At 34.2% G+C, this 20,882-nt stretch overlaps 1 protein-coding gene across 1 annotated transcript; it reads right to left on the minus strand.

Moving 5' to 3' along the window:
- Positions 1-1,075: 1,075 nt before the first annotated feature.
- LOC126823447 (probable 18S rRNA (guanine-N(7))-methyltransferase) lies at positions 1,076-12,422 on the minus strand. The gene is made up of 11 exons (XM_050552311.2): positions 12,301-12,422; positions 12,161-12,198; positions 7,545-7,640; positions 6,612-6,694; positions 6,143-6,239; positions 4,294-4,390; positions 3,207-3,257; positions 2,901-2,986; positions 2,285-2,383; positions 1,440-1,529; positions 1,076-1,182 (listed from the first exon to the last, which is right to left on the minus strand). The coding sequence occupies exons 1-11, from the start codon at positions 12,343-12,345 to the stop codon at positions 1,128-1,130; spliced, it is 837 nt and encodes a 278-aa protein (XP_050408268.1). The 5' UTR covers positions 12,346-12,422; the 3' UTR covers positions 1,076-1,127.
- Positions 12,423-20,882: the final 8,460 nt, after the last annotated feature.

Below are 20,882 nucleotides of genomic sequence, written 5' to 3' on the forward strand. Positions count from 1 at the left end.
TTGATTTTAATGCTCAATAATGAGCATTTTCAGCTCAGGATCAAACTTTGATTTTTAATGCTCAATGATGAGCATTTTCTGCTCAGGCTAAGTAGGGACTTCAATCTGATTTGTTGAGACTTTGTAATACAATAACTCTCCTTCTAATGGTAGAATGTCAAACTTAATTGGCGCGGGTGTTTATTAGTTGAATTTTGACAACGTTCGATCATGCACATTTTCCATTAAGGCTAAGCAGACTTTGGAACTAATTGGTCGAGGGCGATGATACTCAGTGTGTAGATTCATTATGTCAAGGCTTAACTAAGTTCAATGATGAGAATTTTCTACTTAGGCTAAATAGTGATTGGTGTAGACTTTGGAACGTAACAACTCTGCTTTTAATCAAGGTTCATTAGGTGAATGTCTTGATAAAGTTCAACGATTAACATTTTCCGCTAAAGCTAAGCAGAGCTAAGCAATTTCATTGGTCACAGCTTTGGGACAAGATATTTTTGATTCTAACTGATGGAGAGTGATGAAACAGTGTATAATTTCACTACCAGGTACTTCAAAACCTTGACTGAGTTTCTCATTTTCTATTTGCTTAGACAAAGTATAGATAATCAGTTTGATTGCACCATACTTTTCAAAAAAATAAATGAGCAATTAATATATATGTGTATCTATTTATTTTGGGATTACTGTGGGGGACATCAGCCTCACTGTTGGCTTCTTTCATTTACGGTACAACATTAACTGTGCATCTTACGAGGGATCTATACAGTAATACAACTAACAGACCTGCATCAACCCTTTAGTGTAACATGAAAATATTGACTAACTTTTACCTTGATTAAAATTAAAGGAAAGTGATATATCATCTTGGTATATCCGTCTTGTCTCTTTTTTTAGTCGCAGCTTGACAGCCTTAAACCCCTTTAAGTCATGTGCATAGCAATCCGTATACAAACGATTATATAAACTATTCATTTGACTGGGGTAGTCTGAATAGCATTAGTTTTAAGCAACCCAATCACTGAGTGTAAAAAGTATTACTTCCACCTTCTTATGAATAGTACTATAAGATACAATGTTTTTGTCTATTTCCATTTATTTACACTTTTTACAAAAAAAAACCTAAAAAATCAAAATCGTGGCTTTCTTTTTCTACCAGTGTATTTTGAGTCTGGACGTGTATCTCTGAAATGAGAAGATTAAGATACATACTGTAATTTTGAGGAGTTTACCCAGACTTCTGATATAAAGATTAGACTTGTTACCGGCGGGAAAGTGTGTATTTAAATACATCATTCTAGTTCTATATTAAATCTCCTTGAGCGACATTAATAAATTAGGTTAACTGGGCCTAAAAATAGCCTCTCTGGCGAACATGTTCAGCCAATAATTTACCTGAAGCCCAGGAGATCATGCATAGTTTGGAAAAAGTAAAATATTACCTCCCTTGTCTTCTCCTCCTCTCTTTTTTCTCTATGATCCAATCACGACTCTTTTTAGCCGATTTCCCTTTCAGTTTTCCAAATGTTACTCTGCAAAAAAACAAAAAAAACATGTTTCCACAAATTACATGAAATGGGGATTAACGTCCTACTGTTTTACACTGACTGGGCTAATGAGGACAGGCAGATGCCATACAGTGTGCTACAAGGAAATTTTGCCTGGACAGCAGCACTACAGCCTACTCTTATAACAAATTACAACTGTTAAGGGTTCTTTAAGGTACACAGGACATGGAGAAATGGGGTTTAATGTCCACTCGACAATATCTAGGTCATTTCAGGACCAACATGGTTCAATTTTAATTCAATAATCTGCTTGCGTGTAGGGGTCTTTAGCAGTGGGAGAAAACTGAAAAACCCTACTCTTTCTCACGTACAAGTGGGGGTTCGAAACCATGTGACTTGTCTGAAGAGATAATAAATGAAGACAGGTATTTCAGGAATATTATCAACATGAACTTGAAGCCTGTGAATACAGGTGAACTTGTCCACACTCAAGCTTGTCTAATAAAAAAATTTGGTCAAACTGTTCGAGTTGTCCACACCATACTGGCTTTGTCTTTGTCATCATATGAAGGAATAGCGTCCGTACGTATCCATAGTTTTTGATACAATTATTATTTAGTGTTATAGGTACAGTTTATTAAGCTTTACCTTTCACCTTTTATCACCACACCATACTGGCTTTGTCTTTGTCATCATATGAAGGAATAGTGTCCGTACGTATCCATAGTTTTTGATACAATTATTATTTAGTGTTATAGGTACAGTTTATTAAGCTTTACCTTTTATCACTATAAGCAACTTGATCATCAGATACATCAGTACCCAAACCTTTAGGTAATGTACAATTACCCCCACTTGTAAACAAACATAGAAACATCCTATAAAATAAACAGAAAATATCTGCTGATTGGGTAACTCTATATTTAAGCTTTAACTGCTCATGGTTATCAAGGAGTCTCACAATTATGAGTTTCTCAGGATAGCCACTGAATTCTTACTGCCCATCAAGCTTGAAAATCAGGCACCCGTCACAGACATAGTCAGGTATGAATCACTCTTGTGGCTTGTGTCTGTCCTATTGTCTGGCACAGATTTGTCTTTTTCTGTGTTTCTATTAATATATGTCAGTTAAAATGTCAAATATGATTTCAGTAGTGGTTGACATAACCCAGGAACAAATAAAACTTATTTCCGGGCCTACTGCCCATTGATTATTTGATGTTAAAGTGCACTGTAATTAACAACCTCATACTCATTGTAGGTTTTTCTCTTAAAGGGCACTTTTGATCGGCTAAAGTGAACAGTTGGGGACACTATAAACATAGGCTGTGGCTTAAAATAACCTTCAATTCAAGCGTTTTAATTGGGCTGGCAAAATATAATAATTTAACTTACTTTTTAGCTTTTGTACTGTTGGGATAATCTACTACTAAACCCCCAGTAAAGCCAGCTTTCATAGCTTGACATGTGATTAATTCTAACTAAAAATTAAATAGAGTTATGACAATGATGAAGACAGACGGTCAATTATCAAATTTGTATACTGTCAAAAATTTTCGAAATATGCCTTTTAATCCTAAAAGGAAGTATTTGATAATATTAGGTCACTTAATACAACTCGTATTCAAAATTAATTATTTCATAAACTCACAATTTCTAGAAATCTGAAAAATTGTTAGTCTGAAAATATACTAATTCTACCTGTGCACTGTTTTCTGGATATAACTGAAAGACAGCTTTTGCTCCTCGACACTGCAAACAAAAATAGTTTATTATGTAAGGTAAATAAAACGTTTGATGTTTGCCAACCATTAAACAATCTTAATTTTCTTTCAATCAAGGTGAACTTTTATTCTCATTAAATAAATATTGTTACCTATATGGACTACCCAAATTCATTTGCGGGTTAGTATCAAGTGATCAAGAATGAGTAAGCTTTAAGGCTGATGAGTTGAAATCTCTGAAAATATTTCTTTAAATTATAAAGATAGGTTGCCAGTCAACGAAACATACGCCCACTGCAGCTAAGTCGCCCGAGCAGTCAACAAGAGTTGTGGCATATTTTTTCTATTGTCGGTAATGAAACATTTATAATACACTAAAATCTGAGTAAGAGTAACAACTCATTAAGTAATTATCAGAAAATCATTAGAATTTATTTGGCTTTTAGTTCTGCCCCATGCTAACGTTTAGTATACGAAACATTTAATATCATGAATTTAGCTGTTCAAGTTATCAAAATTCATTGAAAATCAATTTATTTGATCGTCGATGATAACTTTGGTGTCTAGAGCATCTACAAGATTTTTCAAAGTGATCAAGGGCCAAAACTCTGGTAGTAATTATCGAAATCATTGAAAATCACTTGGCTTCTTCGTCTCACAACCTTAAACACTGTGTATAAATCTGAAGTCAATCGGATATTAACTTTAGCATCTAGAGCTTTTCCATCTCACAATCTTAAACACTGGGTATCAATATAAAGTCAATAGGATATTAACTTTAGCCTCTAGAGCGTCAACAAGATTTTTCAAAGTGATCAAGGGCTATAACTCTGGCAGTAATTTTTGGAAATTGTTGATAATCAATAGGCTTCTTCGTCTCATGACCTTAAACACTGTGTATAAATTTAAAGTCAATTGGATATTAACTTTAGCCTCTAGAGCGTCCACAAGCAATTGTAGATCGACTGACAGGGGGGGGGGGGGGGGGGGGGGGGGGGGACAATATACAACCACATTTTAATGTGGGCGTATAAAAACAAATCAGGATATTTATCAATATTTACCAATGAAGCATATAATGTTGAAAAGAATTTAAATAATCTTTTATGTGGCTGATGGTATTTTTTATCTGCGTTACACAACCACTGTAATGCTGATATGCTAAAATGAGAAAAATGAGAAATGCTTAGTTACAATTGCAGAACTATGGGTCCATTGTTTTAATATAGCTCTTTTAATAGCATGCTTAAGGCTATAATTTAATCACACTATGCTAGAATGTAATAATGTGACAAATGTCGGCCATTGTTCTTTTTAGTATTATAGTTAATTTATCATTTTACACAACATAACACTTAAACATACATTATGCAAGAGCTAAATCTGCCTACTGATGTTACCTAAATTATTAATTAGACTTTAAGTAAGGTATCCAGACCATAATCAACTCTCAATGTCAACGCTAGCCTGCAATGTTTACTGGATTAGGATACCATTTGCTGCTCCACTTTCATTCTTAATTTAATCATGAAATGGATAATCAAGGCCCTGTTTTTCATCATACTGACTTTAGTAATGATGATCGTGGCTAGGCCGAAAATTCAAACGATAAAATCTTGGTTCAGGGTAAATCAATTTGACTGAAATTTTCAGCAAATTCTCTTTATATTATCTAGTTTTTAACTATTACAGTGAGAACTGCCAGCTCTTTATCTAATCTCCCATAATGTATCTTTATCATATTTTGGAATTATTTTAGCTTGATAGTGTGGTTGGAAGTTGAACAGTTTAATATCTAAAAAGAAACTTGGTCATGTTTCGGGGCTTCAAAGTTCCAATAGTTTATCATCCCAAATTAAAATTTCAGAATTATTGTACCGACTTTAGTAATGATGATCGAGGCTAGGCCGAAAATTCTCTCTCTAAAATCATGGTTCGGAGTAGATCAATTTGACTGAAATTTTCAGCAAATTCCCTTTATATTATCTAGTTTTTAACTATTATAGTGAGAACTGCCAGCTCTTTATCTAATCTCCCATAATGTATCTTTAACATATTAAAGAAAAAATTTTGGAATTATTTTAGCTTGATAGTGTGGTTGGAAGTTGAACAGTTTAATATCTAAAAAGAAACTTGGTCATGATTCTGGGCTTCAAAGTTCCAATAGTGTACCATCCCAAATTAAAATCTCAGAATTACTGTAAGACAGAAAATCTGCATAAATTCATATTGAAATGAAATTAATTAGACCCCCACCCCAACATTTTACTCTTGTCTACATCAAGTTATTTCTTGTAATTTCAACATACTTTTGTCTACATTGAGTTGTCTCTTGTAATTTCAACATATAAAAATAGTAATGCATTATTTACCAGATGATGTAATCTAATCAAAACTGATTTATATTTTTTCTACTTAATAAAATAAAACAAATATGAAACAAAACTCATTGTGATGATGTGGTGAGCTGCTTTTGAGATCAAATACGACCCGTTTTTTATTCACAATGATTATTTAGCAGTTTCCTTTTAACTTAAAAAAATATAAAATTAAATTGCATGGTAAATATATTTTAATTTTTTTATGCCCTGTTGGAAAATATTTATTTAAATTAAGATAAATGACCAAATTTGTACATGTACCTAAAAACAAGTAACTCTTCCATTACCTAATATTAACTCCCCTTAGACCACAAGGTAAAATTGTCTGTATTAAATTATACTCCAACTGAACTGAAATTCTTTGGCTGTTTCTTAAACATTGAATAGAAATATTGTTATTGTAATCACTTTAAACTGATGAAAAAATTATATTATCACATCCTCTTTCTTCACAAAGGCAATATCAAGAAATAGTGTGTTTGAGATATGTATGGGTTTGTAATAGCTTAGAAATTATTTTTGAAATTCATACCTAATAACTCCATCAAATGTTCCTGGTCTGAATGGCATACCATATCCCATATCACCTAATATTAAATCTCCTTCTACTTCTCTATCCACAGCCACATCTAAAAAATAATTATATACACTTCAAAAGAAATATTTCAAAGAAAACGGACTGTAAAGTAACAGTGAACATTTCTTGTAATACTGTGCATGATATTTGAAGGCATTCAGTCGTAGGGAATGTATTTATTTATACTGTGTACAATTTGGAGGTTAAATCTAAGACATCACAATTTATTTGTTCTTTGTTTCAAGCTAATTGTATAGGACTATTTGATATTAGCTTTTTTCTTCCATTCAATATGGTATATCAATTACCAGAACTGTACATACTGAAGATTTATTACAAAGCAAAAAAAAAAAAGAATTCATTTATTCGTCTTGTTTTAATCACTTCCATAATTCAGTAAAGGTAAATTTAAAAGTTCACAAACCTAACATACTGGAACTAATATCAATACCAATCCACACATGTCCTTCTTCTGTTAAACATTCACCACTTAATCCTGAACCACATCTGCAAACAACATTTAATTTCCTTCAAACCACACTATAATATGATAAGTTTGTATTCTAATAATGGATATATGTAGTAGTATTCTCAATAATGAAAGCAGAATGTCCATGATAAGAATAGTTCATCGTGTTTAGACTTAGTGTATCTGCTTTATAACTTAATCATTCGTCAAAAGGAATGGCAGGCTTTCAACGTATTATCAGGCCTTGGTTATCATTCACACATCTTTCTTGTGCATTTTGTAGACAAATTATGCTATTTACTGAATCTTTCATAGTATCCAATGCCTGACAATATGGGGCCAAATATGGAAATAGTGTTCAAAGCACTGATTTTCATGCAGGGTCATTTGCACTTTAGTCATGTGGAGTCATGACGTAAGTTATGGAAAATAAGTTTATTAATACTATAGGGAGCATTTGGGATGGATATATTTTTTGTATGTAGGCTTATGTCAAATTTTGTAACCCAGTTCATGGGTAGTCAATAAAGGTAGATGTATAATCAACACTGTCATTGTAGTGTAATTGATGTATTCAGTAAATTACTATATAAAGATAATTTAGATTAGTAACAGTTATACTCTGAGTACAGTCAATATTTTGGGAATTTGGAGTTTGATTCACCACATCTGGATGTCTGATATGGCATATTTGCAGTCAGACTCTTGCCAGTGAAGTCATATACGATAAAACATAATCAGTGCTTCAATGCCCCACTAAATATATCCTTATTTCTTTCTAGTTCTACAATGTGTGTCAAGTAAAACTGAAAGCGGTAAATATAAAATACAGAACATACAAAGGAAAACATATGGTACTGTGGAGTAAATTCATACGAATAATCTTACCCAACATCTAATATAAAACACGGTTTATCTTCTGGTAAAGCTAATAATTCCAATGCTCTTTCTGACAATTGTTGTTGGATTTCCATCATGCGCGAGCTGAAACAGACAGATGAAAATACAATAGCAAAATTGTAAAATTATGGAAAATAGATGGATATGATATGTAAGTTAAATCACTTTAATGTGTTAGCAGTGCAGATAACTGAAAATTTTGAATTTTGCCGTCCACTGAAAGAAGTAAACTAGTTTTCAACTTTTGCGACGAGCCTTTGACTGTTAGTATGTTATAGATGTTACGTCGACAGAATATCAAAGAGTAAACATCTAACTTGTTGGATTAGAATAGAAGTGTTAGACGATAGCATGTTAGAATTTTGAATCTAATATACCGCCATAGTTATTACTAGTTCACGGCCGACTATCTTCACATGACCGCTGAGTAATAATCACCTTTTCTACCATGGTTGGTCTGGTAGACTATATCACCGGAATTCACTTATAAATATCAGAATTCACACTTAAGACCTTCCTATGTAATAGTTTGCATTAATAATAAATTACTTTTAAAACACCGGAATTCACTTTGAGAGAATCAGACTTCGCAATCAAAACAATTGTATTTAATTACATTTTGCATTAAATCCTCACAGTGAAAAAAGGTGTAAAATTGACATATTTACAACCCATTCAGGCTTTTTAGATTTTAAGATATTTCTACGTAACTTTTATAAACTTGTAGCTACATGTATTATCCATACGAAGAAAATGTCTGTTAAAATTATTTGTAATATGAGCAGTTACCGAGAAATGGGCATTTTTGCAGGAGTCCCTTTTTACGCTATTTTGCCTGTAAAAGAGTCAATTATTATTGGATTTTCATAGAAGTGACACAATTTGATGCCTAATGTCAATTTTGACTAGGTCAAACCAATTTAACATTTAAAATGTCACTGGAAATGACGTTGTTTAGGCAAAAACTGTATTTATAGCCTTCGAAACAAAACATTTATACATATCAGTCGTATTTGTTATTTGTTTAAAATTTTGATATTTGATTCCAGTCAACTAATAGAATAAAACCATACAATCATATAGATAACACAAAATGGTTTCTAACTTGTTCAGTTGTGGAGAAATAGGCGATTTTCAACAGGTCACTTTTCAAGGTTTTTGGTCCATAAAAGTGTCAATTATTATTCGATTTTCATAAAATTTTCATTGTGTGATACCTAATGTTATTTACGATTTCATACAAGTAAGTTAAGATTTTCATTATCACCGGAATTACCGTCATTTTGGCAAAAACTGTATTTTTAGCCTCTAAAACAAATACAAGTAAGCGATATTCATTATTTGTATAAAATTATGATATTTGATTCCTATGGATTGATATCACAAAATTGTTTCTAGCATCTTCCCTTGCCGAGAAATAACCAATTTTGTCAGGATCACTTTTTAAGATTTTTCGCATTTTAATTTCAGTTTATGGGTTCTGGGTTAATTATTTATTGCCTGATTTGTGTAAAAAAAAAGCCCATATGCTCTGTGGTGCAAATTCCCAACTTTCGTCTACCATTAAAAATTTCTGTCGACACCAGAAATAACGTAATTTTGCCCAAAACTTGAATTTTAGAAAGCAAATATTAATGTTTACAAATCTAATATATCAAGATGAATGCTCCTTCTTGGCCTAATGGCGCAAAATATGTCTTGCTTAGTGCTGGGTATTGCGACTGCAGTCACGATGCGATACGTATTGCGATTCATGTGCCACGATACGATACGTATCCGATTCATAACTAGGTCATCCATTTATTAATAAAACAACAAATTAAATATGTGATTGTGTTTTTAATGAAGCTTTAACTTCACCGCAGGTGAACTGGCCGTCTTCTTAATCTTAGCAGACGAACTTAGACAGTCGCCACTAAGGTGTCTTGTCAAGTGAGTGCTGAGATTGGTTGTATTACAACAATATTTTAGAATAGTTTTGCATATTCTACAAACAACTTTCGTTGTGTCACCTTTTAAAAACCCAAAGTTTTCCCAAACTTTAGATTTATTTTTCGCTGAAGGATTTGTTATTGCGACTGTGTGTTCCGCCATTTTGATTTTTACCACTACCAGAGTTCTAAATTTATAAAATTCGAGAGTAAAATGTCGTTTTATGTATTTAAATATGTATGTTTTATTAACTAAGCCTTATAACAAACTTTAAAATTCGGAAACAAAACGAAAAGGCGTTAAAATGTTGTTAATCTAAACGTACGAAACTAGCCTAACGGTAATTCCGGCCGTGCGCTATTTATAGTAACACACATGTCAAGACTACCTGGACATCGTTTGCGAAGATAAGATAAGAAAAGATTTTTATTGATACATCATAAACAGATAAAAACAACATCAATATGCATTGCACGTATATAAAATTGACATTTAATAATTAAGTGTCAATGTTTCAAATAAAGTTTAGGGTATAATTTAAAGTTTTTAAAGTTCATAATATATTTGAGAAAACGCCAACAAGAATCGTGAAAAATCGATTCGGCATCCCGCGATTCAATACAGTTTTTTTTTTATTTCCGTTTTGCATTTGCACCATTTGGATTAAAAGGTGAAAAAGGGTGTAAAAATGAGCTATTTACAATGCATTCAGGTTTTTCATATCTTAAAATATTTCTTGACAACTTTCATGAACCTGTAACATTAATCCATACGAAGAGAATGTATGTGAAATTTAATTTTGCATGCGTCACTTTTCACGTTATTTAGCCTGTGAACAAGTAAATTATCATTTGATTTTCAATATTCTTTTAGTACTTTTACCATTTGATGCCTAATGCCAATTTGTTATTTGTTTAAATTTATGATATTTGATTCCATTCAACAAATAGAATGAAACAATACGATCACACAGATACCACAAAATGATTTTTAACTTGTACGTTTGCAGAGAAATAAACGATTTTCATCAAGTCACTTTTCATGGTGTTTGGTCACCATATGTGATGTCTTATGCCATTTATGATTTCATAGAACTAATTTAACATTTTCATTATCACCGGAAGTACTGTCATTTTGGCAAAAACTGTATTATTAGCCTTCAAAACAAACATTTTTTTGAAGTGAGTTATATTTATTATTCGTTTAACATTATATTTGACTCCAATGGACATATAGATTGAATCAATACGATCATATTGATATAGATGTCCCAAAATCGCTTCTAGCATCTTCCCTTGTCTAGAAATATTCAATTTTGTCAGGATCATTTTTTAAGATTTTTTTTCGCATTTTAATTTCCCATTAGAAAGAGGGGGGTTGGATGGCCGAATGGTTAGCACATGTGTGCTGTATCATAGGACCTGTCATTGAGTCAACTGGCGTGGTTTCGAATCCCCGGTTGTACGTGACAAGGAGTAGAATCGCCTGTCCAGCCTCGTGGGTTTTCTCCAGGTCCATCGGTTTCCTCCCACTGCTAAAGACCCCTACGCGCAAGCGAATTATTGAAATAAAATTAAACCACATGTTAGTCCCGAAATGACCTAGTTTGTGTCGAGTGGACGTTAAACCCCATTTCTCTCTCTCTCCATTAGAAAGTCGGCTAACTTAGCGGTAAGTTAGTAACAAATTTTGTCAGGGTCACTGTTTTGAATGTAACACAGTGTAACAAATGTATAAATGGAATTGATATTGCTGGGTTTGATTGATTCTGTGTCCATTTTATAACACATCTGCAATGTTTATGTGAAAATCTGTTTCGCAGTTCCATTGGTACCGGAAGTGACATAAGTTACTGCATCGCAGTTCTAGTTCTATATTGATATTAATGCAAAATATAAGTAAATAGGAAGATCTTGCGGACGAATTCTGATATCTTCATAGTGAATTCTGGTGTATGTAAGTGAATTCCGGTGTTTAAAACTAAAAGTGAATTCCTATGAATTCCGGTGATTAGTCTACCCCTTTTACCCCAGATCATTCTCGTGCTCTGTATCTTGCCTGTAATCACTTTGCGACTTGTCATTTAAACATACATTATGCAAGAGCTAAATCTTGCAGGTCTTTCTTTAGGCCTGAAATGTTATCTAAATTGTTAATTAGACATTAATTAACCTATCCAGACCATAATCAATTCTAGATGGCATCGCTAGCCTGCGAACTTTAGTGGATTGTGAGCCAATTTACTGCGTAACTTTCCATCACAATTTAAGGATTAAATGGATAATCAATACTATGCTGTTTATCGTACTGACTTTAGTAATGATGATCACGGCTAGGCGGAAATTCATTCGCTTTGTTCTTGGTTCATAGTGGAGTGGATCAATTTGAATGAAATTTTCAGCAAATTGCCTTTTCTTTACATTATCTAGTTTTTAACTATTATAAATAGTCATAGTGAGAACTGCCAACTCGTTATCGAATCTCCCATAATGTATCTTTAACCTTTAAGGATGAACATTGAGCAAATTTTGACTGCATGGAGCACGTTTCATCAATCAAGGCAACAATACACGTGTTAGTACGGCTTAAAGAACCGAGAGGTTACGTGTGAACGAAACCTCGAGGCACCCTGGAGTAGCCTACTACCTAGTTCGTTAGAAAATGTCACCTACTTCGACGAGTATTTTCTTGCTTCATCGTCGTTATAGAACTGGAAAAAAATAAAGAAATTGGATAAAAGTAATGTACAGTCAGATATGTATTTTGGGTCATACAAATCAACAACAACTAGTTCAATAAATATATAACTTACAATTTCAGGCGGAGCTTGGTGCTCTGGTCTGCCGGAGGAAGCCATGCTGGGGATTAAAATTTTGGAACTCGGCTAAATTAAAACGAAATAGGCCTTGTATACTACAAACTTGAAAATATCCCCAAAAAAGACACAAAAGCGTAAACATTTATTCCGACAAGACACTTAACTTCAAGGAAGTTATATACATCAGTCCATTTATGTACATCTGAATGATTAAATTCATGCCAATACAATACCATTACGAAAAATATCAAATTTTAATTTCAAACACACCTTATTAGTTCAGCTCAACGAAACGGAAGTAGGAATCTGCTATTTAGAAGTCGCATTCTTGTTACGAGATTTCTTCAAATATCACGTTCTGTAACAACATGACTTAGTTGCAACTACAATCGTTAGCACAATGCCTGGATTGACTATATATAAACCACGTATAATATATCTGGACCGGCTTTGATTTACTAGACACATACGGCAAAGTAATACGACAACAGCGCATGCGTTGTAAAAAGCTTTCGACCACCCCATCCTTGACGTGAACTCATGGATAGAACAAAGTTTCGAATGTGAAATAGGCTAATGGCAAATGGTGACTTCCTTTAGACCGGATTGATTGACAGAAACAGTGTGCTCTGGACCTTCCTAAAAATGTCTTACGATTGGGGGTATAATTGTGTTACTTACTCTTGACTCCAAGATAAATGGCATGTTCTAATGTTGTCAAGATCTTCACCGAATCACTGTAGCCTAGTACAAACCACTTGTTCATATACGTGACATTTGTCAAAGTTTGTTGCAAACATGATACACGGTAAATGTACATTATATAACGATTTTGTGAATAAGCTTATGAAGATACAGTTATGGAATAAAATGGCCTTGCGACCAGTATTCCTGCCACTCTCTATTATTAGTAGCAAGCCTACCCAAAGTCATTTTTCAAGTTGTTTGATACACAATCGGAACAAAACGACCAAGACGGACACAAGTAAATGTATAGGTGAACGTGGTAATATGTTCAGTTCAAGGAGAAAGGCAAGTAAGATATATTACATTGGTGTCAAACATTACAGTAGTACTAGTAGCACCCGAAAACGTCATACTATAAGTTTATATGATGTGTTGGGTGTCACACCTAAAGCCACCCAAACCCAAATTAAAAGTGCCTACTATAAATTATCAAAAATTCACCACCCTGATACCAAAACGGATGGCGTGGAACATAAAATGTTCTTGGATATAAATGAAGCTTATGAAGTCCTTGGAAATATTAGAAAAAGAAGACTGTATGATAGAGGAGTTTTCAATCCACAACAACATGATGATGATAAAGATGACAGTCATTTCACTGAAACACAGCCATTTACACAAAGAGAGGGATTCAAAAAGAGAAGAAAACCCCCAACTGGACGTTCAAATGTTTACAATTTTGACGAATTTTATCGACAGCATTACCCAGAATTAATGCAACGGAAAAAAAAAGATATACTTCATGATATTAAGCAAAGAGAAGAAGAAAAATTAAGGATACGAGAAGAAAAGATAGGCAGTACAACTTGCTTACTTTTAGTACTATTTACTTTTGTAGTTTTCATATTAAGGTAAAAGGTAGGCTTTTATGTATGAAAGTAACAGATTTTGATTTATATAATTTATTTAATTTGTAGCCAGACTACCGGTACCGGGTACTGTTTTATGAAGTATTTGTTGGAATATATATGACCAAACAATTAATGTTGATACATCTGTGACATTTTTATCTCCCAAAGATCTCGGTTCGAAATTGACATGTATCGGATCGTAACGTCATTGAATATTACCCCTGATTTTACGAAAACTTGTGGACAGTCTAAAGGTCACAATTTTTATCCGATTTTGATGAAACTCGAAATGTATGATTATAACCCAAAGATCTTCGATATTTGCACATATCGGACAAAATGGCTGCACCTTGTACGCAAATAGTGTGAAAGTATGTAATACCAAGGTTGTGGACCATCTATTTTTATTCAATTTTTATGAAACTTAAAATGTATGCTTATAAAAAGATCTTGGTATCAGAACATAACTTCCTGAATTATGGCCCCTGATAGTACAAAAAATGACATTTTTTTTTTAGCTCGTTCTCTGTCCATCTCTTGCAAAATGTGGGCATATTTTACATGACAACTGCTGGTTGAGTGAATAAGATCTAATATCTGTTGATCTAATAATATTCTCAGTCCCTGATTGATTATATATGTCAGATATCTGACAATATCAGACAGTAAAACCTTGTAACTGTAGTTAACTGTTTTGTGAAATTTTAGATGACTAGTGTCAGAAAAAATTTATTGTCGGGCAGATTCTGAAATCCTTCTGGGAATTGACTATATTTTTTACAACTGTACACAGTGAGTGGGGATCATTTGCAATAGTTCATTAGAAGGACCCATATTAAATTTCAGAGTTGCATTTCAGTTTCATGGAGGTTAATGCCTCGGTCACTTAGACCATGTAAACAAAATAGAGGTTATGGATTTTGAGAATTCACCTAGTTGCCCTTCACTGAGCCTTTAGTTTTAAACAGAATTATAACTTTGAAATGCTTTTCAGGTAAAAAAAATTTGCAAATTTATTTCAAGTTGATATACCGTACTTATAATAACCAACACTCAAAATGTTGATGATGAACATATGTTTCCAAGCACACTATGTTTTACCATGTGTCCCCCAAACTGATTATTCTTTCTGGTGCTGCTGTGACAAAAATATTCAGAGGAAATATCAAGTTATTGACCATACTGTGAAAATCCCTACATTTGATTCAGGAAACATCAAACCTTGTGTTTCTATATAGTTTTCAAGTGAAAAGAATGTTGTTAGTTAGGATTGCTCATGAAATACATACATGTATGTATACAGATAGTGACATTATTTGATTGAAAGATTGTCATTTTATTATTATTATTATAAAGGAAAAGTAATCTTTCCATTGTTTTGAATAAATAAGTCACATACAGATAAAGAAAAACATTTTAATTATTTTTAAAATTTAATCAACACAATTTGGTTGGGTGGGTGGGTGGATGGATGGATGGATGGATGATATACTATACATGTCTGTTGTCTAGAGGGCTGATAAGATCTCCTACTTTCATTTTAATTATTTACATTAAAATTAAACTAAATATTATTATTTTCAAACTGATTATATGTAGAATAGAATTTATTCTTTTTTTATAATTGACTTCAAATTTACTGTATATTTAAAGTTGATGATTACAATCATTAAACAGTGCTGTGAATAAACTATGTAATATATATACCAGGTAATTAACCTTAAAGAAAACATAATAATAACCCCTGCCCCAAACAAAAAAAGTCAAACTATGCATTGGGTTCTGAAATGTAAGTCTATTGTTACTTAAACATACATTATGCAAGAGCTAAATCTGCCTATTGCAAGTCTTTCTTTAGGCCTGAAATGTTATCTAAATTATTAACTTATCCATACCATAATCAACTCTCAATGTTATCGCTAGCGTGCGATATTTATTGGATTAGGTTTCGATTAATTAACTTATCAAGACCATAATCAACTCTCAATGTCATCGCTAGCCTGCGATATTTATTGGATTAGGTTCCGATTTGCTGTTCGACTTCCATTCATGATTTAATCATGAAGTGGATAATCGACACTAAGTTTTTTTATGTACCGGCTTTAGTAATGATGATCGAGGCTGGGCCGAAAATTCAATCGCTAAATTCTCGGTTCATGGTGTTAACAAGGTTTTGTACATCAAGGGAAGCAACTCAACAGTTATTGTTGGAAATTGTTTAAATTCAGTAGGTGTTTGGATGAACAATCTATTAAAATTCTAACAATTATAATCCATTGAGATTTAACATCAGATTCATATACATGTACTAAGGGGTGTAACTCTGGGAGGGAGAGGGAGGAGGGATGGAGAAATGGGGTTTTACGGTCCACTCGACACAAACTAGGTCATTTTGGGACTAACATATGGTTTAATTTTATTTCAATAATTCACTTGCGCGTAGGGGTCTTTAGCAGTGGGAGGAAACCAGAGGACCTGGAGAAAACCCACGAGGTTGGACAGGCGACCCTACTCCTTGTCACGTTCAACCGGGGAGTCGTAACCAAGCCAGTTGACTCAATGACAGGCCTTATGATACAGCATGCACATGCTAACCATTCGGCCACCCAACCCCCCTGTAACTCTGGGAGTAATTGTCAAAAATAAATTGGTTTTCTTCCTTTAAATAAGGAGCCGTGAGTAAGATGTTGGCTTGCTAACCTGGAGGTCATGTGTTCTTTCCCTGCATTGGCCGAGAAATTTCATCAGGATTTCCTGGTGTGGTTCCCCCTTGTCAGTGGTGCAGGCAAGGGCATAAATGTGTGTGTGTGGGGGGGGGGTGCTGGGGTACCACCCAAGGGTCGCTAAATAAATGCAGCTGGTCGCAAAATAAGTGCTCAATGAATTAATGAGGTAAACAAACAATTGCAAAATAGAGAAGGAAAAATCCCAAATTTTAGGTATTTGCGCAATCCGATTAAAATACAGATCTATATTTCGTTTCGTTTTTTTATACTTTCGATGGCATACACTACATGAAGATCTGACATGTTATAGCAATAGGTCACGTCAGGGGTCAAAAGACCGACTTTTGACCTATGATGTCAGACATTTGATTAACAAATCAGCATTGATGTTACTAGTGGACTACCCACAGTTCCGGGCAAAAAAGGTCAAACACTCGCTTTGACAGACCATTTGATTGGCTGACCCCTCATTTCAAGCGGAACACGAGTTAAATAACAAGTCTTCCAGATCCAAGTGTAGTGAACTATAAAAACGAAACGAAATAGGATCTGTGTTTTAACCAGATTGGTATTTGCGTGAATCCATGCACCTAAATTGCATATGTGTGACGCTACTCACCCAAAACTTTAATAATCTAAGAAAAAAATCCCCCTCCCCCCCGAGAAAGATTGTCGGTGACTGACGAAATGAATTAATGAGGTAAATAAACAATACCAGAATAGAAGGGGAAAATCTCAAATGCTTAATATACGTGCACCTAAGTTTCTTACGTCACATAGACGGTCCCAAAATAAGTACTCACTGCAGTCGGTCTCAGACTAAATACATTAATGAGGTAAACAATGCCAAAACAGAAGGGAAAATTTTTGTGTGAATCCGTGCACTTAAATTGCAACTGTATAGTATAAAATAACCTAGTCAACTTGTCATGTTTGTAAAAAAAATTCCCTGTTATGAGTATGTTGGTCTAAGAAATTGAGAGAGCTTGTTACGAAGATGTTATTAACTTAAAGTAGCTATGTCTCTAACTCGGTATCATCCAAAGTCTTCGACATTGAAAACACGAATTATTTGTCAAATTAAATCAACATTGATGTTGTGATCTTACCGGGAAAAGGTGAGTGAGCGTCTGGTATCAAATATTTAAGACAAAATAAACATTTTTTTTTTTTTACCATTGGTACACGAATCGTGGTATTATACTGCCTCAGCACAATCATATTCACCATGGTTATAGTGAACTGCCCAGTTAGCAGTACCGCTGGAGCGTGGGTCGTTGTCGTCAGACTGTACAGATGTTCTGACAACTATTGCAAAACAGGCGGAATTGACAAGGGCAGATTTCGAGATTCTGCCCCAAACTACTAATTCTGGTTCTCTTGTTCACAAGAATTTGCTTCCACAAATGACCTCAAATGCCAGGATATTGATTCAATATTTCAAAATTTTCTCAGGTTGCTCAGTGTTATAGCCACTGCCCCTAAGGTTCACATAAATTTAATAACAACATCAAAAACAATCATCGTATTATATGACATAAACTTTATGACAACTTGAATAAAACTGCTTTCCGACCTGATAACGATCGGTGAACAACTATAGGCAATGCGATCTATGTTCTACTGGGACGCTTAGTGTTATAGCCAGTATTTTGTCGACATTCGTTGTGGGTTGTGATTGTGAATGGCGCCCTAGATTTGGAACCGCCCCACGCCACCCCCTCTTCCCAGATTCCAGATCAGCTCCTGGCCCCTAGAAAACTGTCATCTGTGGTGCTCGGCCCCCGCCACTCGTATTAGGGACATGTGCATCAGTCGGTCGCATTTTTGCTAAACACCCCCCCCCCCCCCCCCCAAAAAAAAAACCAAACAAACAAACCAAATCTTTATGTACGCCCCTGGGTGCAGGACGGAGGGGTAACATATAGTAGTGGTTCGAATGGAATGGAAAACCAAGGTCCCGTGTACACATTGGCATGTATGTAAAAGATCCCTTGTTTTCCGGGAAAAATTTCTCTCATAGCACACTATGCCGGTCTTCATTAGCCCAAATGGAGAAGAACAATATGACGTTAAACCGCTTTTCATTTCATTTCATTTCATTTCATTTCATTTGAATAAGCTGAACAATCATTATAAATTTCAAAACGATCCCATGATTATTGGGAAGCGTGAACACGAAAGTATAAACGGACAGACAGGCTGACGACTAAATGCGATTAAAAAGGGCATACCATACTGATATAACCATTGCATAACGGTACCGTACGTAATGAAAATGCAACAACAGCAGCTTTTTGAAAGATCGTCTTAGACACAATGTACGAACTAAATCTACCTATTTCAGGTGTATATTTTGGATTCAAAGGCTATATAAACTATTATTATTATTATTATTATTCATACTTATTCTCATGGCGAGCCTTTAATCCACTCATCCTCTAGACCACTCATCCTGGCAAGATTTATGAAATTAATGGTAACGTGGATAATTGAAACTAAGTATAGCCTCGCTTGTCAAGTACCGTTGCTACGTTAATAAACAATCTATACCCCCCCCCCCACACACACACATCATCGTATGGTATTCATTTGAACAAAGATTTATGAAATTAATGGTAACGTGGATAATTGAAACTTAAGTTATAGTCTCGCTTGTCAAGTATCGTTGCCACGATAATAATAATCTACACTACATCTTGTCAAAATGTTAAACACTTCGCTCAGAATAAAGTAATTTGAGTGAATATATTTACATTATATTTATACTCACACCCCACCCCAACTGAAGTGTCGGTAATTAGAATATCCCGGATAGTTATTTATTTACTGCATTCGTATTCAGCAATTGAGTTCAAAGGTTAGGAAATAAATAATCAAACCCCTACCCTATTTAACATGACTGGCCACTGAGTTGGGGAATGCAAAATACCCATGAGCTTCCTTGAGTGAAAAAGCGTAGAGAAGCATGGAAAAAAATCCTTAAGAAATTATATTTATTGATTTTAAAAGCTCTGGTGGAAAAAAAATACATGCTTGTTGTTATTGCACAGAAAACCCACCACACTTCCCTATAACCTCTTGTCCATACTCCTTCCAGGACAGAAGTTAGCAAACATATCCCTGAAGCCAATATATTTCTATATGTATTTACACCACGCGGAGTGTCAGATACCTGCATAATCGCATAAAAATTATGACTTGTAGTGTCCACAAACAAAATGTGAACGGACGACGACGACAATGTGGCCGTATAAAAAAAAGCCTGTCATTGAGTCAAGTGGCATGGTATGGTTTCTATTATCCCCGTGTACGTGACCAGGACTAAAGGCCCCTACACGCAATCTAATTATTGAGATAAGAATTATTACGAATATGTCAGGAATATGTTTAGTAACCCCTACGCGCAAGCGAGTCATTGAGATAAAAATTATATAGAAAAATGTCAGGAATATGTTTACTAACTTCATTTCAAATCCATTGGATCCATTAAACAGTTAACAATGTTTTATGATTCATAATTGTTTCAGCTACATGACTGGATTGATCTGGACTAAATCGAGACTAGCGCTTGCTAAATCGTATTGCCATAAATAACTGGTGACACATAAATCGAACTTTAAAAAAAAAAAAAAAAAAAAAAATGCCTCCAATATTTATTTAAGGTGAAGTACTGGATCCCTAACCAGTAGGTCCCAAGTTCGATCCCGGTGTTGGCAAAGAAATTAGGCCCTTTGGAATTCGACGAATATTTCACCACTTTTATTGAATTTTTGAATAATTTGTTATGATTTTGGGGGTTTTGTTTTGGTTTGTTTATTCTGATTTTAGAGTAATAGAGGAGATGAGGTGAGGGGAATGAAATGTAAGTGAAACTATTTACCATTAATAGATATTGCAGTCCTCTTCCTTGTGTTCATACTTTCGTGGTTTGTGCAACTGCCATCGTATTTCTCAACAGTTGCGGATTACCAATGGTGCACTTAAGCCAATTCACCGGGATTTTAGGGACCCCTTAAAAAGTTACAATACATCTTTTTTTTAACCACAACATAATTTATTTGTACAAACTAACGGACCTTTCATTTAATCAGTGTATATTCTAACCCATCTGATTCTAATGAATCGCTCAAGAAAGTGGATTTGAACTTTTCGGATGTAACTTTTAGTAAACGTACGAAATCCGCTAATTTGATTGAAGATTATTGAAAAACCGCCGTTATTAACATGCATTTATGATTGTAATGTAAGC

Source organism: Patella vulgata, chromosome 6 (assembly GCF_932274485.2).
Source record: "Patella vulgata chromosome 6, xgPatVulg1.2, whole genome shotgun sequence".
In the NCBI taxonomy this organism is placed as follows: domain Eukaryota; kingdom Metazoa; phylum Mollusca; class Gastropoda; family Patellidae; genus Patella; species Patella vulgata.

Bases quoted from the DNA above. Each gene is read 5' to 3' on its own strand.
- LOC126823447 (XM_050552311.2), bottom strand. From the start codon at position 12,345: ATGGCTTCCTCCGGCAGACCAGAGCACCAAGCTCCGCCTGAAATT. The intron at 2,987-3,206 runs GTAGAATTAGTA...TTTAATTTTTAG, and splicing joins ATCCAGAAAACAGTGCACAG to TTAGAATTAATCACATGTCA. The intron at 2,384-2,900 runs GTAAGTTAAATT...TTTATTTTATAG, and splicing joins AACAGTACAAAAGCTAAAAA to GATGTTTCTATGTTTGTTTA.